This window comes from Vidua macroura, chromosome 8 (assembly GCF_024509145.1).
Source record: "Vidua macroura isolate BioBank_ID:100142 chromosome 8, ASM2450914v1, whole genome shotgun sequence".
NCBI lineage: Eukaryota > Metazoa > Chordata > Aves > Passeriformes > Viduidae > Vidua > Vidua macroura.
Window position 1 is genome coordinate 12,925,111 of NC_071578.1, and position 20,535 is coordinate 12,945,645.

At 53.0% G+C, this 20,535-nt stretch overlaps 1 protein-coding gene across 1 annotated transcript in view; it reads right to left on the minus strand.

The window, feature by feature from the left end:
• TRIM8 (tripartite motif containing 8) overlaps positions 1-20,535 on the minus strand; it is a 30,184-nt gene continuing 9,649 nt past the window's right edge. The window contains exons 3-7 of the mRNA XM_053984313.1: positions 4,450-4,545; positions 3,440-3,673; positions 3,048-3,079; positions 2,364-2,479; positions 1-1,666 (exon numbers count right to left, since the gene is read on the minus strand). Of these exons, the coding sequence (XP_053840288.1) occupies positions 1,059-1,666; positions 2,364-2,479; positions 3,048-3,079; positions 3,440-3,673; positions 4,450-4,545 (1,086 nt within the window). The 3' untranslated portion in view covers positions 1-1,058. The remainder of the gene's footprint in view (positions 1,667-2,363; positions 2,480-3,047; positions 3,080-3,439; positions 3,674-4,449; positions 4,546-20,535) is intronic.

Here is a 20,535-nt window from a genome sequence, read left to right on the forward strand (position 1 = left end):
GCCACGGTCGGGGCCCGGCGGGACCGGGGAGCGTTTCCTTCCCAAGGCAGGTTGGAGCCTCCCACCGGAGCTGGCGTTCCCGGGGGAAGAGCTGCAGCAGAGCGAGGCATTTGCACTAAGTGATCACATTTATTTGAATATTTTGCGTGTGTGTGTGTGTCTGTGTGTCTGTGTGTCTAAAATCGGTTACAGAATAAATACCTGTGCCTTATAGCAGGAAGTCCACTTTTTTTTTATACAAAGTGCTTGTTACAGGAAGTTGCATCAGCGATATGCAGGAGAGGAGTGCGTTTCGGTCACACTCCCCCTCCTGAAAACTAGAACAGATTTTTTTTTATTTATTTATTTGTGGTTTTTTGTAAAGTTTCTTTTCCCTTTTTTTTTTGTGCATTAAATTTCCTGCCATTGTGTATTTACAAATCTCTGAAAGAAGGAAAAAAATGCCAATATGCATGAGAAGTGGCCTTGTAACACAAAAAAAAAAAAACAGCCTTTAAAAAAAAAGTAACAAACCCAAAATCTACAAGTATCATTTCATACTGAATCAATGATAGATTTTTTCTTTTTTTTTTCTTTTTAAAAAGGGAAAGAAAGGGGTGGGAAAAGGGGAAAAACTGAACCAAACCAGAAAAAATGAACTCGGAGAAATAGAAAGAGAGAAGGTGCCATTGTCCCTTCTGAAGTTTTCCAAAGGCAGAGAGGAGCGAGGAAGAGCACAATGCACAGACCCAGATGTCCGACTGAAATCCCCATCAATTTCTTCTCGGTAATTTCTCCCTTGTGTTTACCCAGCAAGGGGCAGGAAGGACTTCCAAAATTAAATTAAAAAAAGGCATTAAAATGAAAAAAATTATTTCATCTTTAAAGGATTTAAAAAAAAAAAAAAAAAGAGATATGATAGAATAACCCTCCCCAAAATCCTGGAGGGGTGTGAGGCAGGGAAAAAATCGGGTTTGATTTAAAAGGGGAAAAAAAAAAAAAAAAAAGAAAAGCCAAACCAAACCAGACTTTTCTCTCTGAACACGTCATCGAGCGGGACTCTCCGGAGAGTGTGACGGTTAACTGGTGACGTAGTGTTTGGCCGATGGCTGGCCATAGACCCTATAGAAATCCTGCCGCCCGTGCTGCTGGGATGCGTCAATCCATTCCCTCACGGCAAGTCCCGGGAGCGACTGGGGGACGGCGGGGGCGGGCGGCAGTGGGTGGGAGTACTCCTGCGACGAGACTGTCCAGGGGAAGTGCCCCGACCGCGGGTAGGGCTGGTGCCCGCTGTGGTTGGACACTGAGGAACAGTAACAGTTATCCACGGAGCAGACGAGGATTTTGCGCCCGCCGTACTGGGAGAGCACGGACTGCTGAGATGACGTGGTGTTGGGGTAGTGAGATGGGTTGAAGACGGAGCCCGAGTGCACCGGCTGCGGGCCGCTAGGAAGTCCAACTATGTGCTGCGTGGAGCTACAAGGCACCATGGCTTGTGCGGACTGCCCCTCGCCAGCCGAAGCGCCCTGGCTCATGTACTGGCTCGCCACAGTCCCTGACGATGGCTCGAGGAAGCTGCCCTCGGGAAAGGCGGTGGAGTGCTTGCGCTTCTCCGCGCCGGAGTTGCTGACGGTGCAGGGGTACATGGGGATACTCTGCAGGAAGGGGACGGGGGTGCTCAGAGGACCTGCAGAGGGGAACAGGAGAGGGGGATTGTATCAAGCACAGCTTGGTACAGCTCCAGGGTGCTCCGGCTCTGATCTGAAGCTGCAGTGGAGCCCCAAGACCCACATTCCAGCCCCACGTGTGCAGAGGGTCCCCCAGCCCGCCCCACCAGAGGCAAACCGTGCACACACAGCCCTGCGCAGGTGGATTCAGTTCTGGGCCCTTGCCAGTGGGCTCGGAGCAGCCCCCAGCACTGCTCTGCAAACAGCTCATGAACACAGTCCCTAACAGGAGCAGAGTGGGACAGCCTGGGGATAAACACAAATCCCCCAAGGAGAGGACTGGGAAGCATCCACAGGATGTGGTCTGCTCCCAGGCATTGGCTGGGGGCTGTGGGACCATGCCAGCCCCTGGCTGTCCTTGCCCACATGCTGACCTCCATCGTTCCACTGACTTTTCCTGGCAATGCCCAAACCCCCAAATATTTCAGGGTTTTGTGTAACCCCAGAACACAACCATTTCACAAGACAAGGAAAATGCCCTGGGGAGAGTCAGGAACTGGCTTTGTAACTCTCCCTGGTGACTGCAGAGGGGCTCCAAGGGGTCCCTGCCCCAAAGAGCTCTCCCCATCGTTCTGTACTGGGATCTGCAGGGCAGCCACCTATGGATACAGGAGGTAGTGAGGTCCCATTACCCTGCACCCCTCAGGTTTCACCCACCTTCCAGCAACTTCCTCAGCTGCTTCTCCTTCTTGGCGATCTCGTTCAGGAAGAGCTTGGAGTTGAGGTGGCCAATTTTGGGTGGGGGCAGGCTGCCACCTGTACAGTTCTGCGTCCTGTTGGGGATGGCAGGCAGAGAGGTGTGAGTTACAAGGTAGACTCCGGAGAGGGACAGCTCCTCCCCTCACACCCTCCTGGAGCCAAACCCCCTCCCTAGGGTAGAGGACAGAAGTGAGCTGGCAGACTCTGGCAGGCAGGACCTTCCCTGTCCAGTTTTGCTTGAATGTCCCCTGCCAGGGCACACCTCCTGCAGTCCATGTCCCCACTGCATGGCCATCCCAGCTCATCTCTGCTCCGCTAACATTGGCTTTAACCCCCTGCCCTGCCTCTGCCCAGTGGAGCTGGACAGAGCCCTGCACCCCAACCCAGCTGGTCCCATCCTCTGCTCTTCCACAAGCACAACACTTGAGTTTCCCCTAGTCCATGGGGAAGACCTGATTCAATGGGTGCACGAGGGGATTTTTTCATCCTCCCAGAGAGAGAGGGAAGCTGAGCATGGCACGTGCCTCTCCCAAACCCTGTAGCATCCCTGGCCCTGCTCTTCCTCCGGATATTGTGCTGCTGCCACCCCTGTGGACATGAACACGTCCTTTCCCCCAAACACGTCTGTCCCGCTGCACTTACCTGTCCATTAAGATTTTCACAGACTTGGTGTTCTAGAAGTGGAAGGAGAAGCTCTGGTCAGTAAGGCCAATCCCTGCCATGCCCCCTTTCATTGTCAGTTTCCATGGCCCCCAGGAGTGGACAGTCTGACTATGGGCACTGTGCCCCCTTTCCTCTGCATGGACTGCTCCAGCCCCATCTCCAGCTGTGGCACCTCCTCATTTGAGGCTAGCACTGAGCCTGCCTCACTTCTCCTTGACTTCTTCCACTGCTGAGCACTCTGGAGGCATCAGCCAGCCCTGCTATTGTCCCCATCCTGCTCCCAACCATACCCCACACATACCCAATTCTTCCCACACAACCAAACCTCTCCACAGCCCCCGTCCCACCCTGGCATAGGCAGCTTGTCTTACCTTCATGAAGTTGATGTCCTCAGTTTTGTCAAACATGACCTGGACAGAGCTGAGGAGCTTCTTGGCCTCCTGCATGCGTTCATTGAGGTGCAGAACCTGGGCCGCGTTCTCGTTGCAAAACTTGGCCTGGGCCTTGTCCAGGATCTCCATGGTCTTCCGCAGGTCCTCATCCAAGATCTGGTGCATCTTCTCGTACTGCAGGCGCACCTCGTCCTTCAGCTGGCTTACCTTCTCCTGGGGAGATGAGTAGGGTCAGGCCCTCTGTGTCCTTTGACCTCTTCCATGATGTCCCAGGACACCCGGGTTCTTTCTCAGCAGTGGAGAATGCAACCTGAAAGCTGCATCCCAGCTCTGCTCTCCTGCAACACCCAGAGAGCTCAAACCCTGCTGTCAACTCCCACATGGGAGGACTTCTATGTGCCAGAGACCCAACAGGGACACTTTGTTGGGTTGGTTCAGCAGGTTTGATTGGTTCAGCAGATTCCTGGACGTACTTCCTGGGGCATGTGCGGGAATCAGCTCCAGAGACCCAATGCCAAGGAAAATGGAAGTGTGCTCCCCTGAAAAATCCCGCCCATCCCCCTCTGCATACCCTTCCCATGTTCATCCTCATCCCCAGCCCCACTCCATGCTGGAGACACTTCATGTTCCAGAGCCTTTCCCTTCTTGCTCTGGGAGGCTGAGGGGCTTTAAGGACCACAAGCACTCCTTTCCTGAGAAAGGCTGTGCTGAGCTGAGGATGGGATGTGCCATCTGATATTTAAGGACAACCTTGTTCCGCACCTCCCAACTCAACCCAGGGCCCATGAGGCTGCAGAGCAGCTCCAAACATATTTTGTCTCCCAAAATGATGACTGAAATAGAGGCTGGAAGTCTGTCCAGCTACTCCTCCCCTGCACGTCTGCCTTCCTCCCTGCCAACCTGGCTCCTGTGTCCCATGAGCTTGTCCCTATTGTGCCATAGGGTGACAGTCCCCGGGACTGGCCGTGGCAGGGTGAAGGCCTGGTTACCTCGACCAGCCGTTTGTCTGATTCCAGCTTGTAGAGCTGCTCCTCGATGTCCTGCTCCCGCTCCTCCAGGCGGTCCTGCTGCTTCATCAGCATCTTCTGCAGAGATGAGGGAAAGCAGCATCATCAGAGCCCAGCGGCCACGTGTGCCAGTGAACATCGGTGCTGCCCACACTGGCTCTGCCCACATGGTTCAGGAGGGATGGTGCTTTTTCCCAGCAGGATGTCACTGAAAGCCCCCGCGTAGCTTGTGGAGCTGGAAACTTGGTTATTTCAATGGCAGAAATGGCAGAGGGGCTGCGTGTGCCGGGCTGTGTTATTGGCTGGGCTGGGTCCCCTGGATGGGGGCAGCACCTCGGGTAACTTTCTGCAGCCCGGTCAGTGGGGCTGGATCAGGGCCAAGCCCTGGGGACTGTGGAGAGGACACAGAGAGGCTCATCCCCCACTAAGTCAGTACCATTTTGAGGCCCATCACCCATTGCCAGCAGGCTCCTGTGAGACATCACCACCTCCCTTGCGCTCCCGTATGCCACGCCAAATCCTTTCTCCCTTCCCCGCCTCCTTGACAAGCCCCAGAGCCATCGTCAGTGTAATCTGGAGGGACAGAGTGAGGAGGAATGGAGCCTCCCCCCACCACACTGCCAGCCCCCAGCCCCACTCCTTGGGGCTGGGCCTGGGCCATCCACTGAATAACTGGGACAAAACCTTATCCCCAGCTATCAGCATGAGTGCCTTGCTCCTGCATGCTTCCCAGCCAGGAGAAACCCACTGCCCATGACAGAAGGGCTCCATCCCTGTGAGCAGCAGCAAGGCTTCCCAAAACACCCCTCAAAATCAACTCCAAATATTCTCCTGCATGTTTACTGTGGTGAAAAGCCAGGACACCAGAGGGGCGAGGAGAAGGGCTTCGCCCGGCACAGAGATGCAGCGGTCGAGACTCAACGACGGGGGCGAGATGGAAAGAAACCAGCAGCAAGAATGAATTTCGAGGGGATTATTGCTATTATAAACCGCCACTCGGGAATTTATAATCAAGTAATTAATTCCTGGACGAGGCGGGAGGGGGAGGGTGGCAGAGGCGCTGCCGGGATTAATTGCATTGCAGGGAAAGGCTGTCACCTCCGACTCAATTCAGGAGCAGGAATGCGAAGCCTCCTCCCTCCTGTTGTTTTTCTTAAGGTCTCAGGCACCTCCAGCCTTACTGTGACTGGGCTCCTACCACTAATAATAACGAGGAGCTAAAAAAACCCAGCTTCCCACTCACAGGCACGCTCCACATGCATGCTCGGGATGCACGCGTGTGCACCCACCCAGGCACATGCAGACAGACACACAGACAGCGCATCCACTGAAACAGGGCTGAGGGGCAGTCACAGCAACGCAGAACCCCAGCCCACAGGGGGACATTTGCTGTGCTTGTGTACAGAAACACAGGGGCCTGTAGCATCCACGGGCATTACTGGAAGCATCCACATTGAGAAATATTTGAGGTTTATATTAAAAATATCCTTTTTTTCATTGTAAAATGATTGTTACTTGTGTTGCCGCAGCATCAGGAGGCTGCAGTCCACTCCCAGGTTTAACACGAGGGGAACTGAGCTCTGGAGAGTGAGTGCAACACCACTTGCTTGAACCTTGGAGAACCAAGGGTGCCGGCAGGAACTATGTCCTAGGTCCTGTGACAGCAGCCAGGCCTGAGTGTGGAGCTGCTGGGGGTTTCTCTAGGGGTTCAAAGAGGGTTTTGGGTCAAGCACCAGGCAGAACTGTGGAGCAGGTAGACAACAGCCCCATGTAGGCGGATTGAGAAGTGGCAGGCAACAAGCCTGCTCCTGGACTCCACAGAAAGAGATTCCTTCCAACATCCCTGCTTGCAGGAGGCCAGCTGAATGTGGGAGTTGGGCAGGTCGTGCAGCACAGGCTGAGCTGCTCACACCTCACGCTGGGCAGCCAAAGGACACAGTGAGCTTTGCACCAAGCCCTTCCCTACACCTCCCTCCCTGCCACAGACTCGCCACCTCCACCACAGACAGCCAGACCCATCCCACACCAGCTCACCAGGAGGATGGCTAAGTCTAGCCAGAGCCCCAGGAGCAGCCCCATCCTCAGCCTGACTTCCCTGTCTGCCAGCTGGGATGGGAGTGGGTAAAAAACCTAGGACAGGATCCCTTGCAGGGCAGAGAGGCCAAATCCCCGTCCCACTCCATTGTACCCATCAGGTGTCTGACCTACCCGAGGCAGCCACTGCCCTTCCCCCTGATGCTGCCAGGATGCTCTAGCAGGGGAAAGCAGAGTTTCCTATCACTGGCAGATGCCAGACAGGCTGAGGCCACCCTGCCAGTCCCGCTGGTCTGAGGGACCCCTGAGGGAGGCACCGAAGAGCCCCGGACATGCACGTACCATCGCCCTGCAGCTGCCGTGGCAGAGCTGCCAACCTTTGTGTTTTGTAAGAAACCTCAGACTGCTCCACTCCAGGAATCATGCAATTATGTGAAATCACAAATATACATATAAACATATATAAAAATAACTTTTTATACATGTAAATCAATTTAATATCACCTCACAGCTGGAAAAAGTCACCAAAACCCAACCTAAAGCTGTAGAAATCAGACAGAATAGAGGACATGCAGCACTTTCTTTAAACCTCATATTTGAGCCACTCTCTTTTTAGGGTGATTTAAAAACTATACGTGCCTGGGATTGCAGTGGAATGGGAGGGCTTTTCACCCACGGCAACAAAACTTTAACAAGACACAAGAGTATGAACTACCCCTTCTGGCACTGAGGGGCAAAATCTCATTGTCTATGCAGCACAGCCTGAATTCCTTAGGTATTTTGAAAAGGAAAATATATCCCTTCTCCTTCCATCCCCTCCCAAATCTGGCATTTCTGAAGTCATGAACTCCTCCTCCTCCAGGATCAAAATTTCTCGGGGTAATTTCTCATATTTCATGCATGACCTTGGTGCTGGGAGAGCCGAGGCTCCCTCCGTACAGGCACCCTTCCCAGGCTGTGAGCAACTCTGATCCCAGTTTGTCTTTTCTGAGACACGTCGCCAGTTTGCGAAACGCATACTAAAAATGCTTTTTATTCCGACACCAGCTGAGAGTGAATTCATCTCATTAATTAATAAATTAATCGGTGGCTGGGGTAAGTGGCTGGTCCACGATGACCCTCTAGGCCCCAGTGAGACTGGGCTAGTTCATGGACACCAGCTTATTCTGCAGGAGATGAACATAATCTCCCCCCTCCTCATGGAGAAAAATGAAGCATGGGTACAAAAGGGCTGAGCCCATACGAGAGCTTGTGAACATGCCATGGCCATCACCCCTGCAAGGGAGCTGGACCACCAAAGGTGGAAGGACAAAGGAGGGGATGTTATCATTCACTTCCCTTCAGGAGTGAGGGTGCACTCCTCCCATGCAGGCAGAGAAGGGTGATTCCTGAGCAGCAACTGCGGCAAGTCAGATGGGTTTCGGGTACCAAGGTCATGCACTGGGACTGAAACGCTGCTTGGAGGGATATCTCTGCAGGAAGCAAAGCAAGCACTGCAAGGTCTTGTTGCAGGGAGGATGCACACAGCTGGTCCCCATGGGATTGTGTTGGGGGGAGGCCTGCTGACCATTGCTATCTATGGCACTTGCTGGGAGGAAATCACCACCAGGGAAACCACACTCGCCCTGCCTGCACCTTACTGCACCTCCTGGTCAGTCCCCACAGACTGTGTGCTGACCCCAGCTCCCAGTGGCTGCCCCAGCACGGGACACATCCACCCTGCCAGGCAGGGCATAGGGATATGTCTGCTGGGGGACAGGGCAGTCCCAACAAAGAACTTCTGCAACATTAAATGCCTGCAGCCACAAGACAGGAAGATAGTAATAAAGAGTTTAACAGATCTGATGATACAGGGCATCTGTGCTTCTCATCCGAGAGCCACTGCAACTCAAGCACCACAAGCCTCAGATGTGTTACACACACAAGTCCAGCTCAACCAGCTGGGAAAACCTCCACTGTACTGGGGGGCACTGGGTGTAGGAAGGAGCTCACATCCACCCAAGACCTCCCAGCCAGGGAGCAATCTGTGGGCAAGATATTTCCCTTGACTTGTCTTAGGCTGGTATCAACACTGTCCTCTCCCAAAGGGCAGAGCTAAGCCTGTGGTCACTGCTGAGCCCATAGTAGCAGTGGATTATGGCCCTGCCCTGTCTGAGGCCCAGCACTCCCCTCATCCCCTCTTTGCAGCCCCCAGAAGCCCATTGCCCTGGGGCCAGCATCAGGGCAGCAAAATCCCACGACATGCCCCGAGGTTTTGTGTTCTCTGAGGCTGGTCAGGGCTCTTGTGTGCCTCCCAGGGAGAGCTGGCAGGGGAGAGCCTCTGGCACCCCTTCCCTGGGGGCTCAAGTGCTCACCAGCCCCTGCCCAATTCCCAGCAGGATCAGGAAAGAGCCTGGCAGCTTCACCAGAGGCAGAGCGGTGCCCCATGACCTGCTGAGCTGCTGTGGTTTTAAACAAGAGCTGGAGCAGTGAAAAGCTTACTGTGTTCACAGGGCAAATGGAGCCCATGCAGCTTCTCTTGATGTCTAATAGGCACTGTGCATCCTTCAGGGCTGTTCACCTTGCAAGAGCAACCGAGTGCCCACAAACTGACCTGTGGAATGCTTGCAGGATCCTAATTCCCAATAAACTCTGCTGAAACTGTCTGTGGGTTTGGAGGGTACTACAGCAGGGCAGGTGGACAAACCACAGGAGTGCACAGCCCTCATTCCCATAGGAAACTGGGGGAACAGAGAGCAGACTGCCCCACAGAGCACCTTTAACCACAGCTGGCCCAGGACAGGCACACTCACTTCTCTGCCTCTCTCCTTCCTCCTCCTCTGCGCCCAGGCCTTCCCCCCACCGCCGAATCCCAGCCACTGAGTGAATAAGGACATTGTTTGCAGTCACCGGAAAGCAAGAACAGAGGGAGCAGCTTGGAGCATGAGGGGCAGGAAGGGTGAGGAGGAGGAGGAGGAAGGTGGAACCGGAGCGAGGAAGCTGCAAAGGGCAGATGCCTGTTGCGGGAATGGCTCCAGACACCTGCAGCTCAGCCCAGGGACCGGGATCAAGAGCCCCCATTGAGACACATGTCCCAGCACGTTGCTGGAGACGGGCCTGAAGTCACAGTGACTGAATTTTAATGCACCAAAAGCCCTGCACCAAGGAGGCGAGGGCAACCTTTCACCTCCCCAGGCCTCCCACACACAGGCTTCCCTCTCTCCTGCCCCCCTCCCCTGTCAGCTGGACCATTTTCTGAGAAAAACCCATGTGATGAGCTATTTTCATCCCTCCTGAAAGTGTCACCCCACCTGCTAACACATCAGAACCTTGACACTGTGCACATCTGGGGCACAGCATCCTAGTGCCCCATAAAACAGGATCTCAAATCACAAGATCATGCACCATGCACTGCCACAGCCCAAACCCCCGAAGCATCCCTCCCATCCTGCTGGTGGCCTCCTGCTGACCAGACCCAGGCAAAATCAGCTCTTTCAAACTCCCCACAGCCCTCACAACACTCGCAGGAGGCAGATCCACTTAAAGAGATAGGAAGGAAATGCTTTCTTGTTGGGGTTTCATCTTGCACACATTTACAGCAAGCCCCAGGCAGAAGGGAAGGTCTCCAGCCAGAGCACGAGGTCCTGCCTCCCCTGGCCAGCCCGGAGCACACACAGTGCTCCAGGCTTTGGCTTTTCTCACAGTCCTCCCTGTGCAGAGATCAGGCTGGTTTATCCTCAACAGGGGAAGGAAGAGGGGAGGGGAACAGCCTGAGATATTAATAGCTGCCCTTGCTAGGGAGGGATGGAAGTAGCAGCCATGCAGTGAACAGGCACCAAAGAGACCCCCTTTCCAGCACTGAGGGACACCTGAGCACCAGGAGAGCTGGTGCTTTGTAGAAAAGGGCTGAAGGCCAAATAATCAGCTCCAGCTTGGGGGAAGAGCATGTACAGGTGCCTCTTGCAAGAGCAGCTCTCTACCCTGTTCTCATGCTGGCGTGGGCAAGGATGCTTCCTGCTTGTCCACATCACCCTATGAGATGCTGCCTGGCCTCTGAGCCTTCTCTGGAGAAGAAACCATCAGGCTTAGACCCATGTCCCATCTCCACTGGCTACCCCACAGGCACAGCCCCATGTCCCACCTCCTGGGCCCACCCCAGCACAGGGCATCCCTGCAGCACAACTGGCACACAGCAGCTGGATGCTCCCATGGATCCATGACTCATGACTGCTTAGCAGAACCAGGTTGGGCCAGGCTCCTGGAGCATCCCAGGACAGTGGGCATGGCAGACCGTATTTCTCTGTATGTCCCTGTCCCAGAGCAGATCCTGGACCACCAAAGGGCTGTGCCAGTGCCTGCAGCCTGGGACAGCTCTTTCCCTTGTTTACACCCAGCAGAAAGAAGAACTTGTTAATAAGGAGAAAATACATGGCATTGTGTTGCATGGGGCCAGCAGCAGGATTTCTGGAGGCCAAGAAATTGGGATCTATTCTCTGTCAGAAAGTGACCTTCAGGAGGGTCTTGAGAATGCTAATTCACCTTCCTGGGCCTCTGTGCATCCCCCTGCTCATCATGGCCATGGGAGTTACTTCATGCTGTGCCTCCCACACAAATGGGGGAATGAGGCTGGGGCTCTACCTATAGTTTTTGGACCCCAACTTCAAGTGGCCCAGCTGCCGCTGCTGTTGGTGTCCTTGGAGTAGGGATGAAGGTTTGCTTTGAGAGGAAAAGGTGGATAAGGGAGATTAAGGAGCAGAGAGATGAGGCCAGTAGCTGGAGACACATCACCTCTCCACCAGCAGTCCTGCAAGTCCTGGAGGAAGGAACCTTCCTCATACTGGGTGTCCAGTATGGGTGATGTACCCCTGAAAACAGAGGGTCCCTCCAGGCAAAGCACAACTAGAGGCAGTGAAAGCAGGGCAAACTGCCTGTGTCAGACCTGGGGCTCCAGACTCACTCATAACGTGTGCAGAAGAGGAAAAAAGGAGCTGGAAATGCACCAGGAAGATGAATACCAGGACAAGAAGCTAGTTTGCATGCCGAGCATGCAGCCAGGCGAGTCATGACTGATGCTGCTGGCTCCACAGGACGAAGAGGAGCCTTGGTGATAGAATCATAAAATCATTAAGATTGGAAAACATCTCCAAGATCTTTGAGTTCAACCTTTGGTTGAACACCACCTTGTTAACTAAACCATTAGCACTAATGGCCAGGTCCAGTAATTTCTTGAACACTTCCAGGGATAGTGACTCCACAACCTCCCTGGGCAGCCCATTCTAATGTTTAACCTCCCTTTCAGTGAAGAAATTCTTCCTGATGCCCAACATGAACCCTCTATAGCACAGCTTGAGGCTTGTCCTCGTCTTGTCACTTGTCTGGGAGAAGAGGTCTACCCCCACTTTGCTACACTTTCCTTGCAGGCAGTTGTAGAGTGTGATAAGGTCTCCCCCGGGTCTCCTTTTCTCCAGGCTAAACACCCCCAGCTCCCTCAGCCAACCTGTGCTCCAGGCCCTTCACCAGCTCTGTTGCCCTTCTCTGGACTCGCTCCAGCACCTCAATATTTTTCTTGTAGTAAGGGGTCCAAAACTGAACATGGGATTTGAGGTAGTGTGCTGAGTACAGGGAATGATCACAGTCCTGGTCCTGCTGGCCACAGTACTGCTATACAAGCCAGGATGCCATTGGCCTTCTTGGCCACCCAAGCAACTGCTGGCTCATGATCCCCAGGTCCGTTTCTGCTGGGCAGCTTTCCGGCCACTCTGCCCCCCAGCCTGTAGCACTGTGTGGGGTTGTTGTGATCCAAGTGCAGGATCCAGCACTTCACTTTGTTGAACCTCATACTGCCCATGGCCCATCGATTCAGCCTGTACAGATCTCTCTCTAGAGCCTTCCTAGTATTAAACAAGACTGGTCCCAAAACTGAGCCTTGGGGAACCTCACTAGTGACTTGTGCTTTTGGCCAGTAGAGCCACGTCCTGCCCCGTGCCTGCCAGGAGAGACAGCATCCCATCAGGGAAAATGCTCCCACACTGTGTCCCAATGCCACAGGGACAGCAGATGCATTTGGGTGGTGCAGGAGCAAGATGGAAAGACCGCCTCTGAAGGCTGGGGCTGCAGGCTCTACCAGGCCCTCAGGGCAGTGAGGAGCTCAAGAAATTTCTTTTCTATCTGCTGGGAAGGGAGGGAGAATAGATCCCCACCCAGGCCTGGGTGCAAACATGGGCCAACTGCCCACCCCAGGCAGCTTTCGGCAGGAGGACAGCACTGGCCACCTTCGCCTGGGAGCGAGGAGAGCCAGGAAGAGTCACAGGGTTCAGCTCTGTGTTTATGAAGGACAAGGTCTGCATCTTCTTTGCCACCAGGGATGAGGGGAGGAGCTCTTTTCCCCATTCCCCACCTCTTTCAGTTTTAGGGGGAAAATGTACATGTTTAGGGCTGCTTATAAATGAGTGCCAAAATTCACCCTGCTGCTGAGCCATCTCCAGCACAGGGCTCTGGCTGCAGGCCCTGGCACAAACCTGCCCTGCCCAGCACCAAATGCCCTTTGAGTAACCAACTCAGGAGCACCAGCACTGGGAGACTGCAGGGAAAGTGCAGGGGTTTGTGACATCCAGAAAGTTTCAGACACCCAGACCTAAGTGCCTTGAGCAACTGTTTCACGCCACTTGGGAGCTCAGACTGACACCAACACCTGGAGCACAACTGGTCCCCATGACCAGTGTTGCCTTGTACTTCCACCCCACAATGCCAGAAAATAAAATCTGGGGCCTGTAGCTGTATTGAGTGGGATTCACTAGATTTCACAGTTTCTCAGAGCCTAAAAGATCATGTAATAACTCCTGCCCTTTCTGCCTTCAGCACACTCTGTGCTTGTGGTTTCTCAAATGCTTCAATCAATTTATATGGACATTAGGGGGGCCCCACCATCCTTTTCTCCCTCATGTCTGTTTTCATCCATCTGCCCCTTCCCAACCACAGCTACAGATAAAAAATTAATCCAGAAAAAAAAGGAGCAGTCTGTCTTTGGTGGGATCATCTCCCCCAGCTGGCTCTCAGAAGCGCTCTGCCAGCTCCAGTGGTGGCAGAACGGGCAGCAAAGGGAGTTCACTCAGGGCTGAAACTCAGCTGAATCACAAAGTCCTCACACCAGTCCTATTGCTCTGACATATCATTTCGCAGTTGCTCCTGCCATAACCCCCATAAAAAATTCAACAGGCTTTGGCAGCAACCCCAATCCCTCCTTGATCTGCTGCTGTCTCAGTCTTGTCTAGCTCTGTTGAATTCCAAGATCTTCCCAATATGACAAAATCTCAGGGTCTCAGCCAGTTGTCCTCAAACTGTGGCTGGGGGAATGGCTTACCTTACAAAAGAGCCATCCTGCAAAGACCCATCCTATTGCTTGGCAGCAAACCTGCCCCCATCTGCAAGCCCTGCAAAATTGAGAAACCCTCACTCCCCCTTCCAAATAAACATCTTGGATTCAAGATCCAGCTGGCCTGTGTGATCTCAGAGCCTTCTCCCTGCAGGGGTGAAACACAGCCAGCCTCTTCCACCCTTGCTCCCACTGCAGGCTGAACAGCCTCTCCCCTGCCCAAAGACCTCCACTCTGCACCCACCAGGCTGAGTCCTGCCATGGGAAGCCCTGAGCTCTGAACAACAGCCTCTTTGGCTTCCCACCTCCCCTGATTTCTACTTTCTGCCCTGGAGGGAACCTGGCACAAGGATCTAGAAGCATAAACAGGTTTTATGGGGAGCTCAGACACCTCTGAGGAGCAGAGCAGCAGCAGCAATACCCTCGTGTACCCATGTCCCGGCCATGAGACCCTGGCAATGACCTGCAGCCATGTGCCCCATCAGTGTCTCATTTGGTGAGCCAAAGACAACGGGTCCAGCAGCACAAAGCACCTCTCCAGACTCAGGCAGCACTAGAAAGAAAACCCTCCTTTGATTTAAAGGCCATGATTTTATTTTTTTTTTTCCTCCCAACTGATCTAGTTAAACTTCCAACCGCTCAAGGCTATTTTAATTTGTACTGGTAAGTTAAATCAACACAAACAAGGACAGAACAGGTTTATATGCACGTCTATTACTGGCCTGCACCAACTAAAGTGCAGCTACATTTCTCCAGGCAGCTTTTTTTTTTTTCTCTAATAAAGATAAGGGGGAACATTTTTGTGCACCTCCAACTGACAAATGGAGCCTGAAAGTGAATTGGGAGTCAAAGCCTTGAGGAAAGTCAAGGTGACTTATGCACCAATAGGCTGGATTCAAAGAGCTTTGCAAAAATGCAGATCAACTAACAAGATTTATAAAACTCGTTAGGGGCTTAGAGGTCGCTTAATTCTCAAAGGTGCCAAGGAAAGTGCCTGACTCGCAGAAGGATGGATGGGGCTTACAGAGGTGGCTATCTCAACCTTTCAGTTGCTTCAAGAAAAGCGGACTCAATTTCTCTTGGAAATGAGGTTTTGACATGCCAAGATGTTTACTGTGAGGCTTGGCTCTTCCATCACTTACTTTAAAGAAAAAGAAACCAAGTCCTGCTGCTGCAGACAACTGTTACAAACATCTACTGAAAGCCACAGCAGAATCTGCTGCTTCAGCTCACCAGCGCCAGACACCACCCAGAGGAGTATGAGACCAGATTCAGCACACAAGCTGGAAAAAACAGAAGTGGGGAAGAGACTTCGCGCTTCTACAGTTCCCCAGTGCCTGGCATTTTGCAGGCTGGAAGCAGCCTGTCAGCACCTGTGGGCAGCCAAGGAAAGGTACAGCTAGTCCATCCACCCAGTGACCACGACCACAGTCTGCTGAGCACCAAGGACCCTCCACTGCCTCCCTGCTGGATTTTTTCTCCTACCAATTTTTTTTTTTTTTTTGTGAGGTGGTTGTTGAGAATCTGAAAGCCTGGATTATAATCTTTATGAATCCCATAGTTAGATCGTGCTGAACAGCAGCCCAGCGATACCAGATGTTCAAACAAAGCTGCCAACCGACAGCTGTCTGCAGCTTGCAGCGTGTTTTTACTTTAAAATGCAAAATGATACCAATCTATATTAAAAGAGAGACGTTCAGAGCCTTGCGATAGCAGCTGAAGCCGCGGATATTGCTCTTTCACACAGGGTGTGGCAGCAGAAGGAAATATCTCAAAAACTACTGCTTAAGCCACCCTCCCAGCCCCCCCCAAATCCTGGCCCCTTTCCTAATGGGAAAGAGACTCACGTTACTGCCTGAGTGCCGTGAATGTACCAGTGCATGTCCAAACAAGCCAGCAAAAAGAAAAATGCAGCATGAACAAACAGTGTCTAACGAAGGATGCCAGAACGAATCTGGGCGCTGCCCACACCTGGCTCTCAGCAGCATGGGGAGGACAAAGTGACACATGGGGGACGGAGGGAACCAGTCCTGGGGTGGAGAGTGCAGACTATCCTGCACCAGTGACCAAAGTGGGACAGGAAATGTCCCTTCTGGCAGCACACCATTGCCAATGGAAGCGTGGGATGGAGGGGCATCTTCCACTGCTCCAGCCCATTTGCCCAGCATCTCACTTCAGGTTGTCCCACATCCCTCTAAAACACACAGGGATGCTCTGGTCCCACTGGAGAAACTCTGCCTGAGTTTCCTTGATGTGAAGCAGGTTTTCAACTTGCATTGCTTTGTACCTTTATTTCTTAGGCTGGCTGGCACCAGGCACAAAGCCCTACACCCTGCAACCTTTTCTGCACACCAGCAGTTAGAGAAGGCAAGAACTGGAGCTCAGCCTTGCTCTTCATTATTTCTCCCTCTGGAAATGCAAGCCACCCACAACGACCACATTTTGGGGATGGCAAGTCCCGAATACACTAGGCACGGCACAGTACTCCTGGCTTGCAGGAATTGTGCAAAAAGCACTCTGACTTACTCGAACGTGACGTCCCAAATTCCCCACCAGCCGCGATCACAGGAAATCTTTGGGACCTGTCCCAGGGCTGCCTCATTGTGCTCCAAGCAGCAACAGCATGAATGAATCATGCTCCTCAACGTGACACCCAGCTCCCAGCAACGTATTCGGGACCAAAATATTTACGTTGCAAATGAGTAAGAATAGGACCAGATCCCCTCCCCAGCCTGGTGCCATAAAAAGGCCAACCTGGTCTTTCATTGAGCAAGTGGGTGGCAGAAGGATAGGAAAACAGGAGGCAGAGACCAGTCCCATGTCTTGCAGCCTGGATCTGCCCAGCAATGTTGAATCAGAGCCTTCCCAGTTACAGCAAAACCCCAAAGTGGCAAGCACCGAGACTACAAACCCTGTGGTACCATGCTCCCTCTGCGTGACACATGAGGGAGCATGCTGGGACCTGTAGTTTCCAGCCAGCCAGCAGCAAAATGCCATCCTCCAGTAAACACATCTCAAATTAAAGTGATGCAATGCCCCCAAACTCCTGGCAAGGTGCCAGCAGTGGCTTCCTGTTGGCAGGCTCTTGGCCAATTTCCATGTGTTGCACTAGCCCCCTTTCAAGGAGAAGCCAAGAGCCCAGACTGCACAAATCCCCTCGCAGATGACCTGCAACCTGCCCTTTCCAAAGTGACGTGTCTGCATGGACTGCAGGATGCTGGTGCAGCCCTGGCCCGCAGGAGCCGTTAGCCCTGCTCCTGCTTTGCTGTTGAGCCCCCCCACCTTTGCTCCATGGCGCTGCAATGCCAACCCCAGAGCAAGACCCTGCATCCAGTGCTGGTCAAACTTCAGCTACATAAAGCCCAACAATGCATCCCTCGAGGGGTCCCATTAAGATGCCACTGAAGCAATCAGAGTCTTAGGCAGCAAAAAGCAACACACTGGCATGGTGTTTTCAGGCAGAACAGCACAAGCAGGCAAAGCTCCACTGAATCACCATACCAGTAAGGCTGGGCACAGCCACCTCCCCACAGGATCCCAGATGGGCACACAGCCACCCTGGGAATGTTGTCACCCTGTGCTCCAGCAAGACCAGACCATACATCACATCCTGGGGAACGTGGCATCCCTCTCCTTGCCCGCTCACCCTCCCCGCTGCGGAGGAAATTGTGCGCCCGGCTGATGTCAGGAGGCATCACTTCACACAAAGGCCAGGCTTCCTGGCGGGGAAGGGGTGGGGGAGTGGGGAGGAAGGGGAAGAGGAGCCCGGGGCAAAGGCAAAGGCATCTACAGCTCCTTGTGTACGCAAAAGGGGCAGCAGCAGGAGACAACACGGCCCTGTCTACTTCAATTGCCCTTGCACCCGGAAAAGAGAGGCAACATCATATTTCCTAATGCCCTTCACAGGAGCCACAGCACGGCCCTGCCCTGCAGCCTGTGCACCCCTTTAAGAATGCACTGTAAAGAAGGGATTCAAATTTATTTTAATCTGCACCCACAAATAAATCACTTCTATTTTCTCCATGCCAGGCTGTGGCTGTTGCCAACCAGGGGACACAGCTCCCTGCTTAGCACCCAACCAGGAGAAGAATTATTTCTATGATAAGATCTAACATCAGCAGCCCCAAAATCAGCATGAGTGTGCACCCCACCTGTCTCCTGCTCATGGGTGGCTAAATACTCATGGTACCCATTAATTGATAAATACAGATAAAAATAACATATTGAGGACCCAAGGCAAGAGTAATCAGCAGCCCTCATTTCCCAAACTTCTCTCCCCAGTATGCTCCCCAAAGCCGAGCATCTTTCAAAACATGGCATATCATGGTACCCACAGCATCAATATGACCTCCTGCTTCAGCATCTCTTCTCCTCCTCTACGTCCTGCAGTCCCAGCTCACACCTAGGCACTGAAAGAGGCTGGTGGCCAGCACCAGACCACATTGCTTTTGTCTCCAACTCAGCCACTCTCAAGGACAGGAGCACTCTGGACCAGCTGCACAGGGACCAGTGAAGAGGGCTTGGCTGTAGGGGACCTGCAGGATGCGGTCGATGTTGATTGAAAAGGGAAATCACTGATATTGCAGAGGGCAGCCAGGGAAGGTGGATTTTGGATGTGGCCACCACCAGGGAATAACTGTAAAGGAGCAAACCCTGCTGCTCTCCTTCAACGTGCTGACTTGTGCTCCTAGGAGAAGGCCTGTCATTGGTTTTTAATCTCACCCGATTACGGACCAGCCTTTGACATTATTGATCTCAGGCCCCTGAAGTATCATTTATCTTCCAGGTTTGACTCAGCCATCAGAGCTCGACAGCTCAGACCCCAGTCAGTTCCATCCTCCCAGAGAGCCAGGGGAACTGCTCTGTACAGCTCCAGTCCTGCTGATTCACGTGAGCCATATCTGACGCCCAGTTTCTGTCCTCACATAAGGTGTCTTTCACTCTCTGCCTACCTGGCATTTCATTTTCTGACTCCAAAATCCAGCTCCTCAGGTCTCTGGCAGACCAGCACTGCTTTCTCAAGCTTGGCAGTCCAAGGTGCCTCTAGTGTGCCTTGCTTCCCCCTTTCAGTTTCATTATCCTCTTTCAAAGAGGATGCGGTAGAGACACAAATGTTATGGCATGTGCTGAGAACTGCACAGGGACTGGGGGAGCAGCGCTAGCAGTCAGTGTACAACCAGAGAAGCCATTTCTAGCTGTGACCCACTGCCATTTTCTAGAGCAGAAAGGACCAACAACGGTAGCTCCTCATTCCCTGGTGAGATTGTACCCACAGAAAAAACAGGCAGCTATCATGGTTCTGTGGTGGCTTCCCCTTACCTGCCAGCCAGCACAGTTGCCACAGGGCCAGCTCATGACTTTTGCTTGACCTTGAAAACATCAATGCCTGCTCCCTCCACCAGACGCAGAAGAGATGGGCTGACGGGTTCCCTTTCCCCTGGATACCTCCATCCCCCAACCCAAACTGACAGACACTCCCAGCCTCCACTGTTTGGGAAGCACAAGGTTTTCCTCAAATGCCTTTGTCAACAGTTACTGGATACAGCGTGTACATGAAGGCTGTCTATTCAGATGCCTCCTGTCTCTCTCTCCTGTGAAACCAGGCCTTGTGTTTTGGAAAGGAAGAGTATTTCCTGAGGAAGGAGTGGGCAGTTTTAATGCATAGAGAGAGGAAGGTTTAGTTTTTGTTCTTCACCTTGTTATATTCATATCATATTGCTGAAAAGCCCTTTGGTAAATGGAGATTAATATCACGTGCATTCATAGACTGTAGTAGGAACCAGCCCTGAGGAGGACCAGGGGAGGGAGTGCCTGGATGGAAGCAGCTAGCAGAGTCCATGTCCTGCAAGGTACCACCATCAGCAAAGAAAGCTCCAGTCTCCAGGATTGCTTCCCCACACTGCCATGGACTTCCTGACTCCTAACTGGTCTCCCCACCTCTGCTTACCTCTAAATTAGGGTAATACCTTGACTCCCCTATCCAGACTTTAGATTGTTGCAGAGATTAAAATCTTTTTCTCTCTTGTTCTAAGTAGAAAGCTACAAATTCCTTAGCTGGAGGACAGGCCTTGGTTTTACCTGCTGAGCTTACATGCTCGGGAGATGCATTTGGAAAGGGGTGGTCTTCACACCAGGCACTATTTCCAGTTCCCTGCCCACATGCCCTGTTGTGCAGGATGCCAGCAGGCAGAAGCAGGAAAATAGCCCCCAGATGTGCTCTCACTCCCTTGATGGGGGCAGGCTCTGTCCCCACCCCCTACAATCAAACTACCTCTGACCAAAACAGAGCTCGCAGGCCTCAGCCACCCAGTCACAACAGTGCAGCTGTGGCAGGAGAGCTGCAGTAATTCCCTCCTGGATCTGGCCACCCCCATCACTAAGGGGCTAGCACAATACCAGAGGGAAGGGGGAGCGCAGCACCCGCCCCCGCACTGTCCCCAAAGGGTCTGTGAGTGGGACAGAGACCTCGCAGCACATTTATTCCGCTCCATCCATTTGAGAGGCACGCTTCAAGGGGCTTTTTGCCGTCAGAGGCGGGTGCACCAGGACAGGAAAAGAACAAAGGGAGGCACCGGCACCCCCAGCCCTTTGTCTGAGCGCAGAGGAGTTCACCTGCAGGGAAAACCTGCTCCCACCGCAGAGGCGGCAGCTCCACATGGATTCAGATGGGGAGAGGGATGCGG